Consider the following 18,088-nt stretch of genomic DNA (forward strand, 5'->3'; position numbering starts at 1 on the left):
CCACCAAAAGGGGGTGGTGGGACTGCAAGTGTTATATACAGAGCTCGTCAGCCTGCAGCAGGAGATAACACAGTCCTCCTGAGGCCCCACAGCCACCAATCTGGCACAGCTGAGGCTAGCTTCCAAAGGTTTTACTGGGGAGAAACAGCAAGGACTGAAGAAAGTCCAGCTGTAAATCTCAAACCAGCTTGAAACATTTGTATTTCCACAAAGCGCAAATCCAGGATGAGCTGGTTTATAGATAAAAACTGTCATAGAACAGACTGTGAGTGGAACAAGGACCAGCATAAGCCAGACTTGAGAACCTTCTAGGGAATTCATGGAAGCTACAGGGTATTCAAAGCTGAAGATAAAGATGTAATCAGTCATTACAGACATAAAAAAATACAGCACGGGGGAATTATTTCTTGTACAATTCATTTGTGACCTGGTGGAACACCACAATCAGTTTCACATCTCTCAAATCCATGTCCTGAACGTTTTCCTGGGGGTAGGGAGCCACAGGGGAGAAGTTTACAAGAGCAGCTCTGCCAAAAAGCAGTCACTACAGCAGATTGCTTCATGCCTTTATCATTATTTTTTTTCCTGAAGCCACAGATTTAATGAGGAGTGTCAGTTTAATGGAAAGAGAGCCAAATAGCTCCTGATGGAGGGGTAGAGGGGCTCCATTTATTGCAGCATCCCATAATTTCATAGCGGGGCAGCTGAGCAACAGGCAGGAAATTAGAGGTCTTTTGATTCTGTTGCCGTCATATTGCCTTAATGTCCCTGGGCACAGGGAGCCAAGACATCCTTGGACTGGGCCCAGTAAGTACTTCATGTTATTCCAAGGATGGACTTGGCTCAGGGGAGTTTCTTTTGTTGTGATTTGTCATGGAGTTTGATTTTTATTATTATTTTCTAATATACTTTGTTTATTTCCATGTCTCTGACACTTTCCAGAGCAGCTCTTTGCGCATTGTCAGCTTCAATTAAGGATTTCCTGGGACTGTGTCACTTCTCGCTGAAAGCCTGCAGCAGGCCTGTGCTAGTGCTGCTCTTGGCTGTCACTTGCGGAAATCTTATTCCATTTTCTGAACTTATAATTGGAAATGATCTTGGAAATGAGAGGCTGACCATGTGGGGGATAAAAATTAGGATGCATTTACATTCTTGGTAGTTGTCTGAAAAGATCTTTGGATGTTGTTCCTACGGTCATGTGCATGTCCCCACCAGCAATGTCAAGACAGAGCAGGGTAACTTTATACCCCCCCTCTTTTATAGGTAGCCAAAGGGGCAGGGCTGAACTGGTGTGGTAACTCCAGTTCAGACTGAGAACTAAATCCTAACTTAAGGTCAAATTGCTTGAATTAAAAATCAACACCAAACGAATTATAGCAGCTATTAGCATTGTCCAGGTGACTGACAAGATTGTTTTAATCCTTTTCCAGTTTTCTAGAATGAAACCAAACCAATTTAAAGCCCTCCAAGCTTGGCCAGCTTCAAAACAGTCATGCTTGTGGTACCTTGGGGTGAGCTTTCTTTGCATATTCATCATCTTAGACCAGTGGGAAGAGCAGAGACAAAATATCTGTAGCTTTGTGATGAGGGGTCATGGTGCTGGTCTGCACAACCTCCTCTCTGGGGAGGCAGATCCTGTTCCCTGCCCCTTTCTGCATAGGGACAACCACGCAGCAAGGGCACACAGCCCTGGCGTGCTCTGCCCTCATTTATTGCTTCTGTGGAATTGATAGCTCCAGCTCTCTTCCATCCCTGGATAAGTACATGGGGTTATTGCTCCCCAGCTGCCTTGGCAGCTAGGCAGCATCTTAGCACAGCTGCTTGCTGCTTCCTTCTCTCTCCCTGCCCCATTGGTGCCAGCTAGGAAATCAGCATATTTCTGATATGGGAGGAATAAGCCTGCTCTTAACTACCACTATCAGAAATATAGATACCTATTTTCGGCGGCAGCTAGGCGTCAACCTCAGTGTTTATTAAGAGAATATCAATGCTGATAACTCGTGTATAACTGCACTACTACTCTTGACTGGCAAAAAGACACTAATAATCTCTTCTACTTGTTGAACTAATACATTTGTCACTCCTCATTAGCTTGTAATGGATTTTACTGCTACTGTTGTTTTTAAGGCTTTGGATAAGAGATACATATATTTCTGCTACTTAGGACCAGCTCATCCAGACATGTTTTCTAGCTCTTCCCTGAGGATGGTAATTGTTAGCAGGGAAGAAATCTGTAAGTCTCTTCATAATTAGAATAAATAACCTGTTCTGCAACCTATAGACTTAACATTTAGCAGAAAACCTCTTGGCTATGGAGGAGGAAAATCATATTGATGTAAAAAGCATGCTTGAAATCAAGACACATTTACTATCTCATCACTTATGGCCTGCTTTGGCTTAAGATGTCTTATTTAAAATCTATTCTCACTCTGTTTTCATGTCGTCTTCAATCAGAACAAAAGAAAAGCAGAAATGGTTTTAAATGTTAAGACCATGATCTTCAATGCTGGCTCTGTTGCTGGAAGTTAAATTCTTACCCAATCCATTAAAGGGCACTGGTTTCCCATGTCATATCTAGTTTTGATCACGAGAGGGAAATGGGAAACAATAAAACCAGACATAATATGAAACAGATTTTTAGCTTTCTGCTTGTTTTTTTTATTTTTTACTTTTGAAAATATCTGAGTAAGAGTTAACTTGATGCTCTGAAAAAAGAAAAAAAAAAAAGACAAAAAAAAAAGACCTTTTATTTTCTCAATTCCCGATGGAAAACTTTGCCCTTAAAAGAAGAAGCAATATAAATAGTAGTGTGCTATAAGAGTGCTGATGTGGATTGGGTGGCTGAAGTTCCTGGTGGTAGCTGGCGATATTTCAAAGGGAGACTTACAAAGCTTGGGAGCAGATTCCTTTCTAAAAAGACTGAATAGACTGGATGAAGTCTATTCTGGAAAGGCTCCTTCCCTGAGACAGTGTGTCTCACTGGGAGCATGTGTTCACTAAATCTCCCTGTCCAGGTAAAACTATCTATCCTAAAAATAAATAAATAAATAAAAAAGAGGCTCAGTAGTCAGAGAATCGTAACTGATGTGAAGAGCAATGTTAATCTATCTCATTATAAACTAAAACAGGAGGCATGAAGCCAAACCGATGTGCCTGATTTAAAACCTACTGAAATGGGCTCTGTAAGCGGAGAAAAAGGGTTAAGAGAGCTGAAGACTGAGGTTTCTATTCTACTTTGTTTTCCTTTAGTTCAATGTCAAACAAGGTCAAGACTCAGTTTGGTGTTACATTAGCAACACCTTGCTTGCAAGCTTAGGAAGGCATTACTTATAATAAGGTTTTCAAGGCAGAACTGGGCTCCGTTCAATTAATTTGTTTCAGTGAAGCGCCACATTGTGATGACATGCAGTAAATGCTGAGTTAGATTTTTAGTACATAAATCATCCAACTGCATATTTAGAAGTGTCCCTCACAGCGAGGGTTCACAGGCAGCTCTGCAATGGCACTGACCAACAAGGCAGCCATATCCCAGGCTGCCTGTGCATGCACAGTCATGAGCAGTCTCCTGGAAAATTGGCCCTATGAGACAAGAAGAATTGGACGTGTTTTAAAGTTTGAAGTCAGCGATGAAGATTTATCATTCTGCTGTACATTCTTCTGCCTGCGACTGCCTCGAATTACACAGCAGAGGTAAATGAGCCTAGAAAAGAGGGGAAACAGTTGAAAAGGCCTTGAAAGATGTATGTGATTTTGCTGGATTTTTGAGACTTTAGAGACGTCATCTCACAAACTATAGGGTGGAAGTTCAAGGAAATCCTTGCTAGTAAGAGGGAAAAAAAAAAAACCTGCAATCTCAAAAAACCAAGCAAGACACAGCACGGTAAAAAAAGGAAGAGGCAGTGGCAAAGGTTGAGGTTTTGGAGCAGTTACACCTCTATCTGCAAACTCCTTCTGAAAGCTGCTGACAGAGCTTTGGCATCTGATCTCCTAACTGCTGATTAACACAGCACTGTTTTATATTTAACTCAGGCCGGAGCAGCAGGAGGGGCTGGGGGTGGGGTTGCGCTGCTTATAAGGGGAGTGCAGTGGGAACAATGTTCGTCTGTGTTGGTTCCCTCAGTCTCCCTGCCCAGCTGCACTCCTTTTTGATCATTCATGTTTCCTCTAAATGCATGTTATCTTTAATTAATTGAGTGCCTCGTGGAAAGCGAGGTGGGGGAGACAGAGAGAGAACAGCTATAGCTACACAATTAACGTACAAACCAAGTCTGCTGAGTTTACCGAAAGCAAGTGCTGAATTGACTAATAAGCTTTATATGGTTAATGTTTTGCTCTGAGAACAGACCTGGGAGCTGAGATGGAGGACATGGATCTCGAGGATAAGAAGCCCAAGAAGTACTGCATGAAGACAAAGCATGTGGCTATCATCTGTGGCGTTGTGGTCATTGTAGGTCTTGCTGTGGGGCTTGGTGTGGGACTGACCAGACCTAAATCGCAGCAGTCTTCAGATGAAACAGATAAGCCAACTCAGCCAACTCAGCCAGATCAGCCAACTCAGCCAACTCAGCCAACTCAGCCAACTCAGCCAACTCAGCCAACTCAGCCAACAACCTCTCCTCCCACAGTGGATGCAGGTCCCTGTCCTCCTAGAAATGATGGATCTGGCGAGTGGAGCCATTTCAGACTACCCACTTATGTGAAGCCTTTGCACTACAACCTGGAAGTGAAGCCTGAGATGGAGACAGACATTTACACCGGGACAGTCAGTATTTATATTGCTTTGGAAAACCCTACCACCCACCTGTGGCTCCATCTGCGAGAGACCAAGATTACAGAAAAGCCCACGCTCCAGAAATCCTCAGGACAGCAGATTGCTCTGACTGACTGCTTTGAGTACACAGCACAAGAGTACATAGTGATGAAGGCAGAAACGGAGCTCCCTGTCGCTAATGACAATGACCCTTACATACTCACCCTGAAGTTTCAAGGCTGGCTGAATGGTTCCCTGGTTGGCTTTTATAGGACCACCTACGTTGAGAACGGAGAGACTAAGTAAAGGAAATTTTCTTTTATTTATTAAATGTTCTTCTCTATTCCTACTTGCTCAGACCTGCTCTATTCCTGTGTCAGCTTCTCAGTCTTGTCTCTCACCAACTTGCTGACATTTCTGGGCTGTTCTTTAATTTTCTCATTCCCCTAAGGAAGATGTTGTATTCAAAATCTTTTGGCTGTTGACAAGAGTGCGCTGGAGAGCTGGGGGCTTTTGTTATTATTTTGAAAAGCTTTTCCAGATTCTACTGGTCCCAGGTTACCCTTGAGCTTTACAAAAGGCTCCCTCAGAGAGGTAGAGGGACTGAGGCCTGTTTTTTAGCTCCATAGTCCAATAAATAGCATAAGGCTCTCACAACGCGCCGGATGCTCCCCAGAGTAGTAGTTTTGGTGTGAAATGCTCTTGTGATACTTTTCCTGACATTGTGCCTCCTTGATGTTGCAAGCCTGAGGAATATCCAAAATCTGTCCCTTCTGCAGCTGGTTTAAATTATATGTTAGGGAGATCCAAACTATGAAGGTTATCTTTGACTTGAAGTTTCTCTGCTCCAGCTCTTCTTTTTTAACATATCTATAGTTATGATATAAGCTTCTTGTGGTTCGTTTAACCCATTTCATTTCCCAGTCAAGGGGAAAGCCTGAAAAAGCCATTTCTCAGTGCTCAGGGGCAAAACTTCTCACTTAATGCATGGAAAGGGCACAATACCATCCATTTTACAATATTTGCATTTCTGAAGTGACTTAGGCCATGCTTTAAAACTAGAAGATAAACTTGGCTAGACTCTTCTAGGGTCTTGTTTCAGGAACACAAAGCCAAACATTGGTCTGTTTTCATGGCACTTTTTTGCCCTCCTGGGACAACAGTGTCATGAGTGAGAGTTGCATCAGCTTCATTCAACCTCTGTCAGGCAATGCCAGGAGTAGTAGCAGACAGGCACCACCAGCAGCAAATCCAGGAAGCAAAGGAAAAAGCAAGTACTCATTTTTATGTGTAAACATGGTTATTGGGTCTGTGAAGAAGCCATGGAGGGAATAACTTGAACTCCTGCCAGCTCCTTCCCTCTTGTTCCTCTGTCTAGTACCACTCAGTATTGCTTTGACTTGGAAGGCGTTTTGGTTTCATACTTTGAGCATCTGAAAACCCCACAGGAGTTTTAAAGTGTAACCTTTTTGCTTCTTTTTAAATCGGGATGTGTTATTTCCATTTTATCCCTCGGATCCAGACAGTGTAGAAAGACAAGGACCGAGCATCTGTGGGCAGGAAGAAAGGAGAACTTCATAAGCTGAAGAAAGCATGAAGTGAGCTCAGTTCAAGAGAGTTCCTACTCCTTGGTTTGGATGCTAGGAGCTACTGTATTGCAAGATTGATCCTAGCTAGCAGTCTGCAAATGCTCAGTACCGAAGGGAACTTGAGTGTGTGAGTTTGTTTCTTAGGCTTGAGATGGGCTCTAATAAGTACAAGTGAATGGTGATTTCCGATAGGGTTAAGTTTGTGTAGAAAGTCTGTTGAGGTGCAAGAGGTGATGTACGTGATAGTGATAAGTAAAGCTCTGAAATGAAAGCAACTACTAGTCAAATTTCAAGATACTGCTACTTGGCATGAGGGTAGGTGGTAGAAGGGGTTAAGGAAAGATGGTGAGGGAAAGGTTTTCTTACTTATTAAAAGTGCATTTTCCCCTGGCTTTCTACTCAAAAACAATGCTGACTGAAATGAGCTTTTTGCTTTACCTTTGCCTGAGGCAGATTATCACCCTTGCAATATTTCAGCCCAAATAGTTCATCCTTTTGTTATGTTGGAAGTAAATACAAATTGGATCAGGTAATAGCGGAAGTCAAGAAAGTCTACTAATAGCAGCAGATGCTAGACAGAAGAGGGCTGAGGTGAAAATGAGAGCCAATTTGTAATTAACCAACTCCCCCATCCCTTCTGGGCAGTATTAGAAGCAGTGGGACCTTTTGAGAAAATAAAGGGCACTGAAAATTCAGTTTCCAGACCGAGCTGCTCCCCAGCTGTCTATCTGTGAGGGCAAAGGTTTGCCAAAGCATTGCTATAATGACTTTTGTTTACAAAGCAGGCAGAAGTCCAGGTTCTGCTGTTGCTTAGATCCGAATCTCCCACCACATTTTGTGGAAAACATGGAGACATGTGCAGAACATGCCTGCAAGTCCAGGAACCTTGGGAGGCTTAGAGAGAACACCTCATTTGTGAATCCTGTTCAGATGGATTGCACAATCCCCCACCCTCCCTTTTTTTAAGGTACTTTTGGACTTGCCCAGAAATGGATCTTGAGACACCTTGGGAACACAACTATTTAAATCGATGTGAGCATGCAGGTAGGGAGCAGGAAAGTAGAAATTTTGAGAATGCAGGTTTTAGACAGACCTGTCTAGATCCTCCTGAGGGTGCCTGAATCCAACGGTAAGCACTGGAGTCCTTTTGTAAGGCTATTCCACTATCTCTGTGCATTTCATTTCTTCACTGATGAAAGGGGAATAACAGTCTTTCCCTATTTTACATGATGCAGTGAGTAAAAATATATCACAACTGTGTTATTTTCAAATATTGAGGAAGGGAGCACAATAAGAGTCTCCACCTGGTAATATTGATTCTTTTAACTCACTGGTTCCTGAAAGGGAATGTGCTAATACCTTCCTTTATTTTCACCTTGATATTACAGATAAAACAAACATGTCAAGCCATCTGATTTTGATTTTGAATTACTGTTTGTGACAATGTATGGTTTCCCTTTTATAGGAATTCTCTCTGTCCTCCATAAGAGAACAAAAGGCTTGTAAAAGATACTCAGCTGGGCACATCTCTAACAGATAAGAAGAGTTTCATTTAGGATTTTATTGATTAGATAAAGGCAAGGTTGTTGTTACAAGGAAGTAGCGCTCTTGCATCTCAAGAGCAAAATTTCTCAGAAGAAGCAATGGATATGAATTTAATGTAACACTAGGTACAAAAAAAAAAAAAAGCCATTACTCAGCTCAAGGGGAGCACTTTTTTTTTGCAGTAAAACCCTGTGTTTGCAGTGGGGGAAAAAAAAAAGGAAATTAATCATAGTTCTAAACGCAGACCTGTTTTACTTTGGAAACAACAGCTGGATGCAGTCTCAGCCAGGTCTTCACTCCCTATTACTAGGATATTTACAGCTGTCACCTCAAGTTCATATTTAAAGGACATCAACAGCAAGTAGAAGGGTGGACTCCATCAAGCAATGAAGAAAATCTTATCGAAAAAATACATTATACAGTTTGGGAGGAAGTTACAACATCTCATGTTTCTAGTGCCACTTGCATGCCATAGCCTGGAGTACTGATCATCTACTCTACTGGAGAGGTAGTGCTGCGGTTTTGCACTGCTGCTGTCTGTCTGCCTCCACAAATAGATGAGGATAGATCACCTCATCTATTTGTGGAGGTGATAGATCACCTTATAAATCAGAAGAGCTATCATAGTGTTATCCATCTTTAGGAACAAGATATAAATGTGTCAAAATATATAGCCAAATTTTTAAGCAATAGATGTGAAGCATTGCCCTGGGGACTTGAAGTTAACTTCATTGTGAAATAGCTTTCAAATCCAACCAAAAGTAGAGAGTTACATCAATTTACTGAGCAAACGAAACTCTACTGAGCCTGAAGTTATGTTAAGGTGAGGGTTCGTTATGCTTTCTGCTCATGAACTACAGAGTTACTATTCCAATGAACATGAATGGTGAGAACCCAGACATATTACCTCATCAGGCTTGTAAATGAACCTTGCTGCTACAAGTTCCTAATGACCAGTTTAGTATTTAACCACCACAAAGAAAAGCCAAGGGCAACAGAAACAGTGAAAAATTGGTTGTCAAGTGAGCTTGTAGGACTGCTGCAGATCTGTAATTTACGATGTACACTTTTAATTACGTTTCGGAAAGAAAAACTACCTTAATATAGTTGGAGCAGCTGTAGAAGTGATGTCAAAAATACTCAACATTCCAGATTAATTGAAGAAGCATCTGTGATCTCTTTCACCATTAATCACTGAAGAATATGTTCTGCCACTGAATGGTTCGTTAATGGGGAACCCAATGTCACTGTGAGAAGCAAGCACACAATAGGAACTTTCACAACCTTCATCTTATTTTCTTCTGTGACCCCTTATTCTCTAGTTCTTCTGGTTGTCCTTATTTAAGTGAGATGGCTTGCTAACCCCCCTTGAGACAGTTAACATAGCATCAGTTTTGTGCTAGGATGTTTACCTGGACTTCCCATGCTTTCTCAAGCACTTTCTTTATTGGAGTCAGAGGAGAGTAACAGCACCAGCAGAAAAGTGTATGTGGTCACTGCAGAGAAAGAAACACATAGGTAGGGTGAGTTTTCAGCGACACTAAAAGAATTCCAAAGTGTCTTCTTGGAGATGCCTAAAACTCCAATCCCAAGATGAACTCTAGATGGTAAACAACACATGGAATTACTTAAGTAAATAGCTCTATATCAGAACCTATATTTCCTTTTAAAGATACCAACATCATTTTAGGCACAGAAATCAATGGGAATACTCATAAGGAAGGCAAGCAAAAGTCTACCATCCAGGAGGGGTCATTTGTATCTTATTACCTGTCTCCTAAAAGATTTCATGATAAGTAATTGTCTTTAGTTTTTGCTCTGAACCCTAGAGGATGTTGATGACAGAGTTTGAGGTATGTATGCTCCACGTGCCTATATGATGTTATCTTCTGCATTTCTGATGTCACCTACTTTTATGAATGGACAAAACATTTGTACTTGATTTTAGTTTGTAAAGTTGCTAAATACTTATGCTTAGAAAGTGCAGATAAGATTTGGAAGGTATGCGGTGAAGGTTTGGAACAACCTGCCAATCTGTTGTTTATTTAAGGAGCATTGCAGCTACTGACCACGAGCCAACAGATGCACGGAAATCATTTCCTTGCTTTGATGAACCCAACAAAAAGGCAACTTACAATATATCTATCATCCATCGAAACACGTATGAAGCACTTGCCAACATGCCAGTACAGGTATGTATTTCCCAATTCTACTGCCTAAGAGGGATGGTTCTGCAAAGCCACTGGACACAAGGTCCTTGTGCAATCTCAGACTACCACCCAGGCACTGTAAAGCTAATTGTTAATAAATATTCCATGAAATCTGACTGGTTAGGACTCCCAGTGGCCAGTCAGTACACAAGGTAGCAATGCAGAGCCAAATCCAAATCAGAAATGAAACGTGTCTCTGTCTTCAGCTAGATGGCCCTCTCTTCGGGTATGATGTATGAGCATCCCCTACTAACCATAAATAGGTAACAGCAGGTTCTTCAGTCAAACCAGGTGGACTCTGAGAAGAAATGCTTTGAAAGACAGCTGCTTCCCAGATAGGGAGTCTCATAATAATCACTAAAACTGCATTATGTTCCAGTGCAAGAGCCTGCTGATCACAACCTAACAGCAAAGGATCCTGCTAGCAAGAAATAGTATAGGACTATTGTGTATAATAACACAGAATCTAAAATCCTATCTGTCAGATCATGAGTGCGGACACTTTTTAGTCCACTATGGCTGTAATTTTCTAAATAATCTATTTCTGGACCTGCTATGTCAAATTCCAAGTTTGGGATGAAATTCAATGGCACCAATTATCTACCTCTGGGCGCTCTGGAAGAAGATTGAATGGCTTTCAGCCGAGAGTTTCTAATGAATAGTTTAACTGAATGTGTCGTCCAATGTTTAATTTCTAATGACTACGTTCTAAAGTGGGAGATAAAGTGCCAAGTTTAAAAAAAAGCTTCCAGCCTCCAGGCTGTTGACATTTGCATCTTCCTGATCACTCCCCACCCAGAAAATAAACAAAGATCTGCTTTGCTGTGTACTGTTTTATTTAAAGAGTCCCCAAACTTTAACTATGCATCAGCAATGTGGCTGAGAGAACTATTATTCCTGTGATACAGCTGCCTCCCAGACCCTTTGCAAATTTAAAGCTCTGATCTATTGTTATTTAAAAAAAATGTGTTTATGATACCTAGAAGAGCAGCAGGTACTTCGATGAACAACACATGAATCAAGAGTGTTTGTGGTACTTTTATACGTAGATCTCAGATAAGTGAGGGTATGGACGTTGCGGGGATAAAACTAGCTGTTATCAAGATTTAGTGGGGTTTGAGATCTGCTTTACATCTCTAGGTGTGGTTTTGTCTCTAAAATGGACATAAAATATAAGCTTTCAAAGAGCTAGCTACTGCTTGTTAAATAATTTGCTAAAACCCAAGTACAGGAAGGGATACAGATTATCCTGGGTTTGACTAACAGATGACAGCAGGACCCTTTTTCATCTGGTGTAGTCACAAGGTTGGTTGCTCTGTTCTTAGTAGTGAAGGATCTTTGGGGAATCATTTCAATGGATGGAAGTTAAAGTAGTTTGCAAATGCAATGCACGTTGTGTGTTACACATTTTGTAGTAGTTTTGGTGGTGGGATGCTTTAGAGTCCATGTGGCAAAATCAGTTCAGCAAAACCAGGATCTTGTACATTTCATTTGCATTTTTTACTGGAGCGAATTTTTTAAAAGCCCCCCCCACTTTTTTTTTTTTCTTTTTTTTTTTTTTTTCCACTGAGATTCTGACTTTGTTGAAAGACCAAAAGATACCAAATTAGAGTCAAATAATGAAAAATTAGATAGTGAATATATCTGTAAAAAGGATTTTTTAGCTCATGAAATCATATTACCAGTGACATGTATGTTTTATTTACATCGTATTTATAACAAATGAATCTCATGAAGTATTGTATCTAGATGAAGGTTAGTGTCTTTTATATAAAGCGTGTTTTTCTCCTATTTTAGTCATCCAGATAGAAGCACAAAAATTTATTAGACAGGTGACAGACAATGCATAGCAGAAAGAAATTTTCAGAGTATAAATTGCATAGAAAAGGTTGTAGATTTGGTCTTACAGTTCACTTGAGAAAACCAGGAATGGTTTTAAATCGATTTAACAAAATAAAAACTATGATCGCTAAGCCCTATGTACATTTAAACAGCCCACCAATTAGAAGTGCTAATTTGTGTCTGAGCAAGTTCAGGATAGATTTATTAATTTGGTCTTTACTAACATCGCTGCACCCCCTGACTCCTGAGTGATGCACATATGTAAGAGGACAGAATCCAGTCTCTTCTTTGATCTGTCCAGAGTGATGTTATTTTATACAACTATTTCAAGAACAAAATGTATTAAAGTACACTGGAAAACTATTGGCAAAATTCTCATGCATGTGAATGGTTTCAAATCCCTGATGCAAAATTAGAACCAGGTGAACTTATTTAGTGCAGAAAAACAACGTTTCATTTTGTGTATTTTGTCTGTTCTCATGCCATTGGCAGTGGGATGCCAGAAGGGGTGAATCTGGAGATGTGATTTGTCATTCCTGGGTAGTTTTAGCCTTCATAATAATATGAAACCTAATTTTGCATGTTTGCAATTTCAAAATCAAATTAATTATTTTCCCATTTCTACAGCAAACTGTACAGGTGGAAGATGGCTGGAATCGGACAACTTTTGAAAAGTCAGTTCCCATGAGCACTTACTTGGTATGCTTTGCAGTGCACCAGTTCAAGTTTGTAGAGAGAATATCTAACAGAGGAATACCCGTAAGTCCTGTTGCGGCATGAACACGGTTCAGATGACCGATGTACAGTGATTTGCATTTTTTTTAATGAATCAGCTGTTTTTATAATACAAACAAGAGTTTTCCCTTTCCCAAAATGTATTTTAGGCAGCAAATCAGATTAGGTGTTCACAGTGGTCCCTCTGACCTTGTGTACATAGAGTATTCTGCAGTTTTTCCCTGTCTCCTATCTCAGTGAGATCCCAGCTGGCACATCCCATACAGGCACGTGGCTGAGGAAGGAGCACTGTTGCTATAACCTCATCTTTAACTTAACGCCCAGAGCCGGAGGGAATGTCCAAATCCAAGGGTACAAGGGTACAGGCCCTGGATACAAATACTTTATATTTTTTGGGGGGTTAAAAAGTGTGAATCTGTATTACATTTGATGTCTTTCCTATTTACAGTCATGGAGACATACGACTACAATGTTATGTACAATTGGATATTGGCTATAATATTCTTTATTTTGCAACAGTGGCTAAAGGTAACTTGCCACCGTACAAATACTTTACTAAACCATACAGAAGTGACAGGACCTGGGTATTTGGCAGGTGCTCTGATGGATTATGTTTGAATCTGAATCCATAAAATCAAAGTAGCTCCTTGGTTTAGACGCAACAGACACAACTGTTCCAATCCAGTTCTGGCTTGGATTCAATTAAAATTTCCTGACGGTGCAGCTGAACAGGCATAAGCAGGTAAAATATTTACTGAATAGCCAAAAGCCTGAAGAGAATTTGTTCCTCAGCCTAAGCTCCTCATTTAGCCTACAGCTAGTCTGGGATGCTAAACCCACTCTTGATTATTTATTGGTTTACATTTCACCTGAGAGAGAGGGTGATGCCACAACTGCGTGCCCTTTCTGCTTCCCCTTCCTTTCCCTACCTGAAAAAGCATGGCACATTCAGGCTGTCTGCTGGTGTGAAAAGCCTCCTTGTATAAAGCTCCGAAGTGCTGATCCTGCTCTTAGCAAAGACTTCCTGGCAGAGCGCTGTGCCGAGGCCTCCCTCCTCAACGCCTTTGCTAACATCGTGCTGTACGCTTGCCTTACTTCCTGACAAACAACTGAGGCTAAATTGCACTTAGCCAAGGAAATGGAGCCTGGCTTGACATAGTGATGCAATATTCTGAGATCCCTGCTGTTTGGCTGAGTAATCTGCAAAACAGGAGAACGTTTTAGGCCACTCAGCCATGTATTTTTGTTAACATGATGCTGTTTGGCTTGGCTGCTCCACTTATTGTCAGGAACAAGATTTTGGTTCTTTGGTCTCAATAGATATTCTCTAGAGTTTAGTTATTTAAAAAACCTGAATTTGTGCAGCTCTAGAATCACAGAATCATTTAGGTTGGAAAAGACCCTCAAGATCATCAAGTCCAACCATCAACCTGACCTACCAAGTCCCATCGCTAAGCCATGTCACTTAGTGCCACGTCCACATCTCCAGGGATGGGGACTCCACCACTTCCCTGGGCAGCCCATTCTAATGCTTGACCAACTTCTCTGTGAAGAAATTCTTCCTAATATCCAATCTAACCCCCCCCCCCCGCTGCAACTGGAGATCATTTCCTCACATCCTATCACTTGTTACCTGAGAAAAAAAAAAAAAAAAAAAAAAAAAGAGAGAGCTTTATGAGAGCTTTATAGAATATAGTGTTGTAGAATAAAAAAAGAAAATAAAAAAAAAGATGAAGACCTGAATGTTGAAGAAGGCAGAAAACTTCATTTTATAGATTTAAAAATTAGCTTATTATCTGCTCATCCACACCACACTCCAGAATATGGTCATAAGGCCAATACTTGTTTATTTTTTGACTCAAGCAAAGTCATAAAGCACAAAATGCTATTGAGCAGTTGTAGCTTTTCTAAAGAGAAGAGAGTGTTCACTGAAACGTAATAATTAAAGTGTGTGCACGTACATGTGTGTGCGTGTGTTTGAGTGTGTGTAGAAGTGGGGGTATTTGTGTCAGTATAAAGGTTGCCTGAAGAAACTCTTCCTAGTTCAGGCTTTGGTTATTATATTTGTTACTAATGATATTCACTAAATGATTTCTGAGGACTTGCCTGCACTAGAAAACTTTTTTTTCTTTCCTTTTTCTTTTTTCTTTTTTTCTTTTTTATTTTTTAGTAAAGTAAACCATAACTGCTCCCTTTCTTTTAGTATGGACATATTTTAACAATATAAGGTAAATGTATAAGATTGTTTTAAATTAAGGGATCCAAATAAGCATCATCACTAAAAACGATGTTTTTACCAGTAAAAGCAGGTCATCTTTAGAGTTTTTAATCAGATAGTAAGAGAGTCCTTCTCCTAACTAAACACTTCCATGCAAAAAACTTTGAAGCATTGCCAAGCCATGAGATATTGAGTTGCTGATTGTTGAGAAAAAACATTCTATAGTTTGCTATATAAATTGTTAGTAATAAATCATAAATCCAACAGAAATTATCCGTGTAATCCATATATTGCTTGCGTAAACAACAGCAACAGCATGCAACTCACACAATACGATCTATTATTTAAAAACTCTGCCATTAGCTCTGAAAATCATTGCCCTGACAAAGACCTTGACAGAATCAATGGTGGAAAATGTGCCCACAGCTGGAAACAACACTCTTGAGCTGATTACCTGTCAGGTACCAAATGTCTGCTTTGGAAAATCACAGAGGAGATTACACAAATGAAACCCAAAGTCGGGTCTAGTGCACGCTAAAGGTTTTGGAACCCATTAATATGGATCAGCTAGGGGACCAAAGATTGCTAAATTGGGTAAAGAGCTTACTGAAGTGGAAATTACAGATTGTAATTGCAAACTGACCCTAAGGGAAATCCCCTGGCTGGGATGGATTCCCGATTGAATTTCATAAGCTTTTTTTGGTTTTGCTTTTTTCATTCCATCTTTATTTCTGACCACTGTCCCAGCCTCCTCTCTTGTTGGAGGAAGTGTAATTTCATGGTATTGAAATAAATGTACTGTCAGGCTCAAAAGAGGCTGCTAGAGTAGGCCAGCTCCCTTGCTAAGTTTGGACCCTAAATGCCTGGCTATGAGACGGGACTGAGGAGTAAACAAGCCACGCCAACACAGCCAGAAGAATGTGGGCCATTCATACGAGACACAGTGCCTGCAAAAAGATGGATCGGTTATCCCAAAGCCAGCGATTTCACTTCACATAAAGATTTCTCACTTTCCACGCTGGAGATATTGGGGGACAAGGAAGGGGGCAGCTGACAGCTCCTGCAAGTGCAGCACTACAGTTCAGGTCTGAGGCAAGAGACCTGGAAATTTTGGGACAAAGAGATTGAGGCAAAGACCCCCCCCAAAAAAGCTCCACGAGTTGTAGGCCTCCTCATCAAGATTATGAGTGCCATACAGACTCTAGTCCTCCTGGGCTTAAGCAGTAATAGCTAATACACAAAACCTTTGGGGTGGAAGGGTCAGCACTCAAGATAATGTTTTTTGCCTTCAGCAAAAAATGCAAGCTCAGATACTCAAGAAGAGCACAGAAATGGTCAGCCATCGTGCACAGGGATGCCAAATGTGCCTCCTGAAATTGATCTGTTGAGATCAGTCTAAATCAATGAGCTGCTCAGAACAAGTGGCTTCCTTTCACTTGTGCTTGTGCGGGTTTCCTTCTTGAGAAAACCAGACCTTGGGAGAAGAGTGGCTGGTAGGCACTTAGGCCTTGCTTGAAGCTTTGGTGCTGGGAAATGGCCACTGTGAGCTTCTGGGCATGGGTCTTGCCAGTTTTGAAGTTCAGGCATGGTGTAGGAAGCATGCACATATTATGTTGACTTGGTTTCTTCTATGCATGATGTTTGAAAAAAAATTTTTGAATAAATAGGTCAGGGAACAGAAGTCATTGCTTAGGCCAATCTCTTAGAGAAAATCTGCAGTGTTATAGGTATGTATGTTAAATGACTTTTCAATGCTTGACACCTCCTAGTTTCTCTTAACTGAAGACTGCTCTAATTGTCTCTCTCTATTTTACAGCTGAGAGTTTATGCCCAGCCACTGCAATTACACACGGCAGAATATGCAGCAAATGTAACAAAAATTGTATTCGACTTCTTTGAAGAGTACTTTAATATGAGCTATTCTCTTCCAAAACTAGGTGATTATTAGCTTTTCATTTTGTTAATTTACTGTTGTGGTTACGTTTCTCCTACAAGTTCCTGTATTTTGATGGTAAACAGAGTATGAAACTGTTTGGTTGCTACCTGCTGATATTATGTCAGGATGCTTTAAGATTGTACCAATGTAGTTCGAGATGTTCTTAAGTGTCATGATGGGAGTGTTGGTCTCAGCAACAGTTCCATTAGCAGTTCTCAAAAATGAACTGAAGAACTGCTCTTGGCATGGATATTTTAGAGAGTTTTGTGGAAAATCAGGGGAATCATTGGTGACATCAGCAAAAAAAACATTATGACCTAAAATAGAGCCAGATGAAGTTTGAGAAAAACAAGCACTACTTCCATGGGAACTTCTGGACAAAAGTCAGCAATGAGATAAGTGAAGATGCAAATTGCCAGAGAGTATGTCATACAATTTACTAAGCTTAGTGCAAAGTGGGTGTGTGACCATTTCTTAGAAAGATGAATGTGGTCCAGTGTATAATTTGTAGTTACTACTGCTGGGCTGAATAAAGACACAGAGCTTGGGTATAGGATCAAAATTTACCCATGGTTACAAAATAAGATATATATATATATATATATAAGCTATATATATAAATGTATACGTACATACATATATATATATATATATATATATATAAAAGGAAAGTAGTGCATTTGGACATCCTTTAATTTGGGCTATCTGCTCTCTGGATCTGATTTGTGCAGCTTGAACTGGTAAAGTAGGGAATGTAATCAGAGTTGTGAAAATGTGTTGGAAATGCCCCCTCCTATGACCTCAAGAGGTAATGCAGTCATGTTGATAAACTTATAAGGATCAAGAAAACAAAACAAAACAAAACAAAAAACTACAAACAAATATATCTAACAGTCCAACCTGTATTACTTTAGCAACAGATTTCTGTCTCACTTCAAAACATCAGTTGAATTTACTGGAAATATCTATTTGCACATCAACAATACCTGAGTTTTAGGGAAGCTAGATGTTGTCCTTTTGCAGACCGGTTCCAATTAATAATTGGGACTATATCTTAACTGTGCTTCATACCCAAGCTTTCATTTCCACAAATGCTTGATGATTTTGCCACATCAGGGGTCTGTCTGCACTGCAGACCCTGGCAACCCCAGGTCAGCAGTATAAGAGGGCTGATGCTCTTGCAGCTTGTATATTGTATTTCTAAGAATATCTATTTGTTGGATCACAATTCCCGATGCACTATGTTGTTCCCTCAGTATTAGA

At 40.4% G+C, this 18,088-nt stretch overlaps 1 protein-coding gene across 1 annotated transcript in view; it reads left to right on the forward strand.

Moving 5' to 3' along the window:
- The first annotated feature begins 4,098 nt into the window (after window positions 1–4,098).
- ENPEP (glutamyl aminopeptidase) overlaps window positions 4,099–18,088 on the forward strand; it is a 34,794-nt gene continuing 20,804 nt past the window's right edge. Inside the window, exons 1-4 of the mRNA XM_084517161.1 lie at window positions 4,099–5,052; window positions 9,935–10,076; window positions 12,564–12,695; window positions 16,706–16,826. Coding sequence (XP_084373287.1) covers window positions 4,358–5,052; window positions 9,935–10,076; window positions 12,564–12,695; window positions 16,706–16,826 — 1,090 coding nt within the window. The 5' untranslated portion in view covers window positions 4,099–4,357. The remainder of the gene's footprint in view (window positions 5,053–9,934; window positions 10,077–12,563; window positions 12,696–16,705; window positions 16,827–18,088) is intronic.

The sequence above is a fragment of the Aythya ferina genome, assembly GCF_964211825.1.
Source record: "Aythya ferina genome assembly, chromosome: 4".
In the NCBI taxonomy this organism is placed as follows: domain Eukaryota; kingdom Metazoa; phylum Chordata; class Aves; order Anseriformes; family Anatidae; genus Aythya; species Aythya ferina.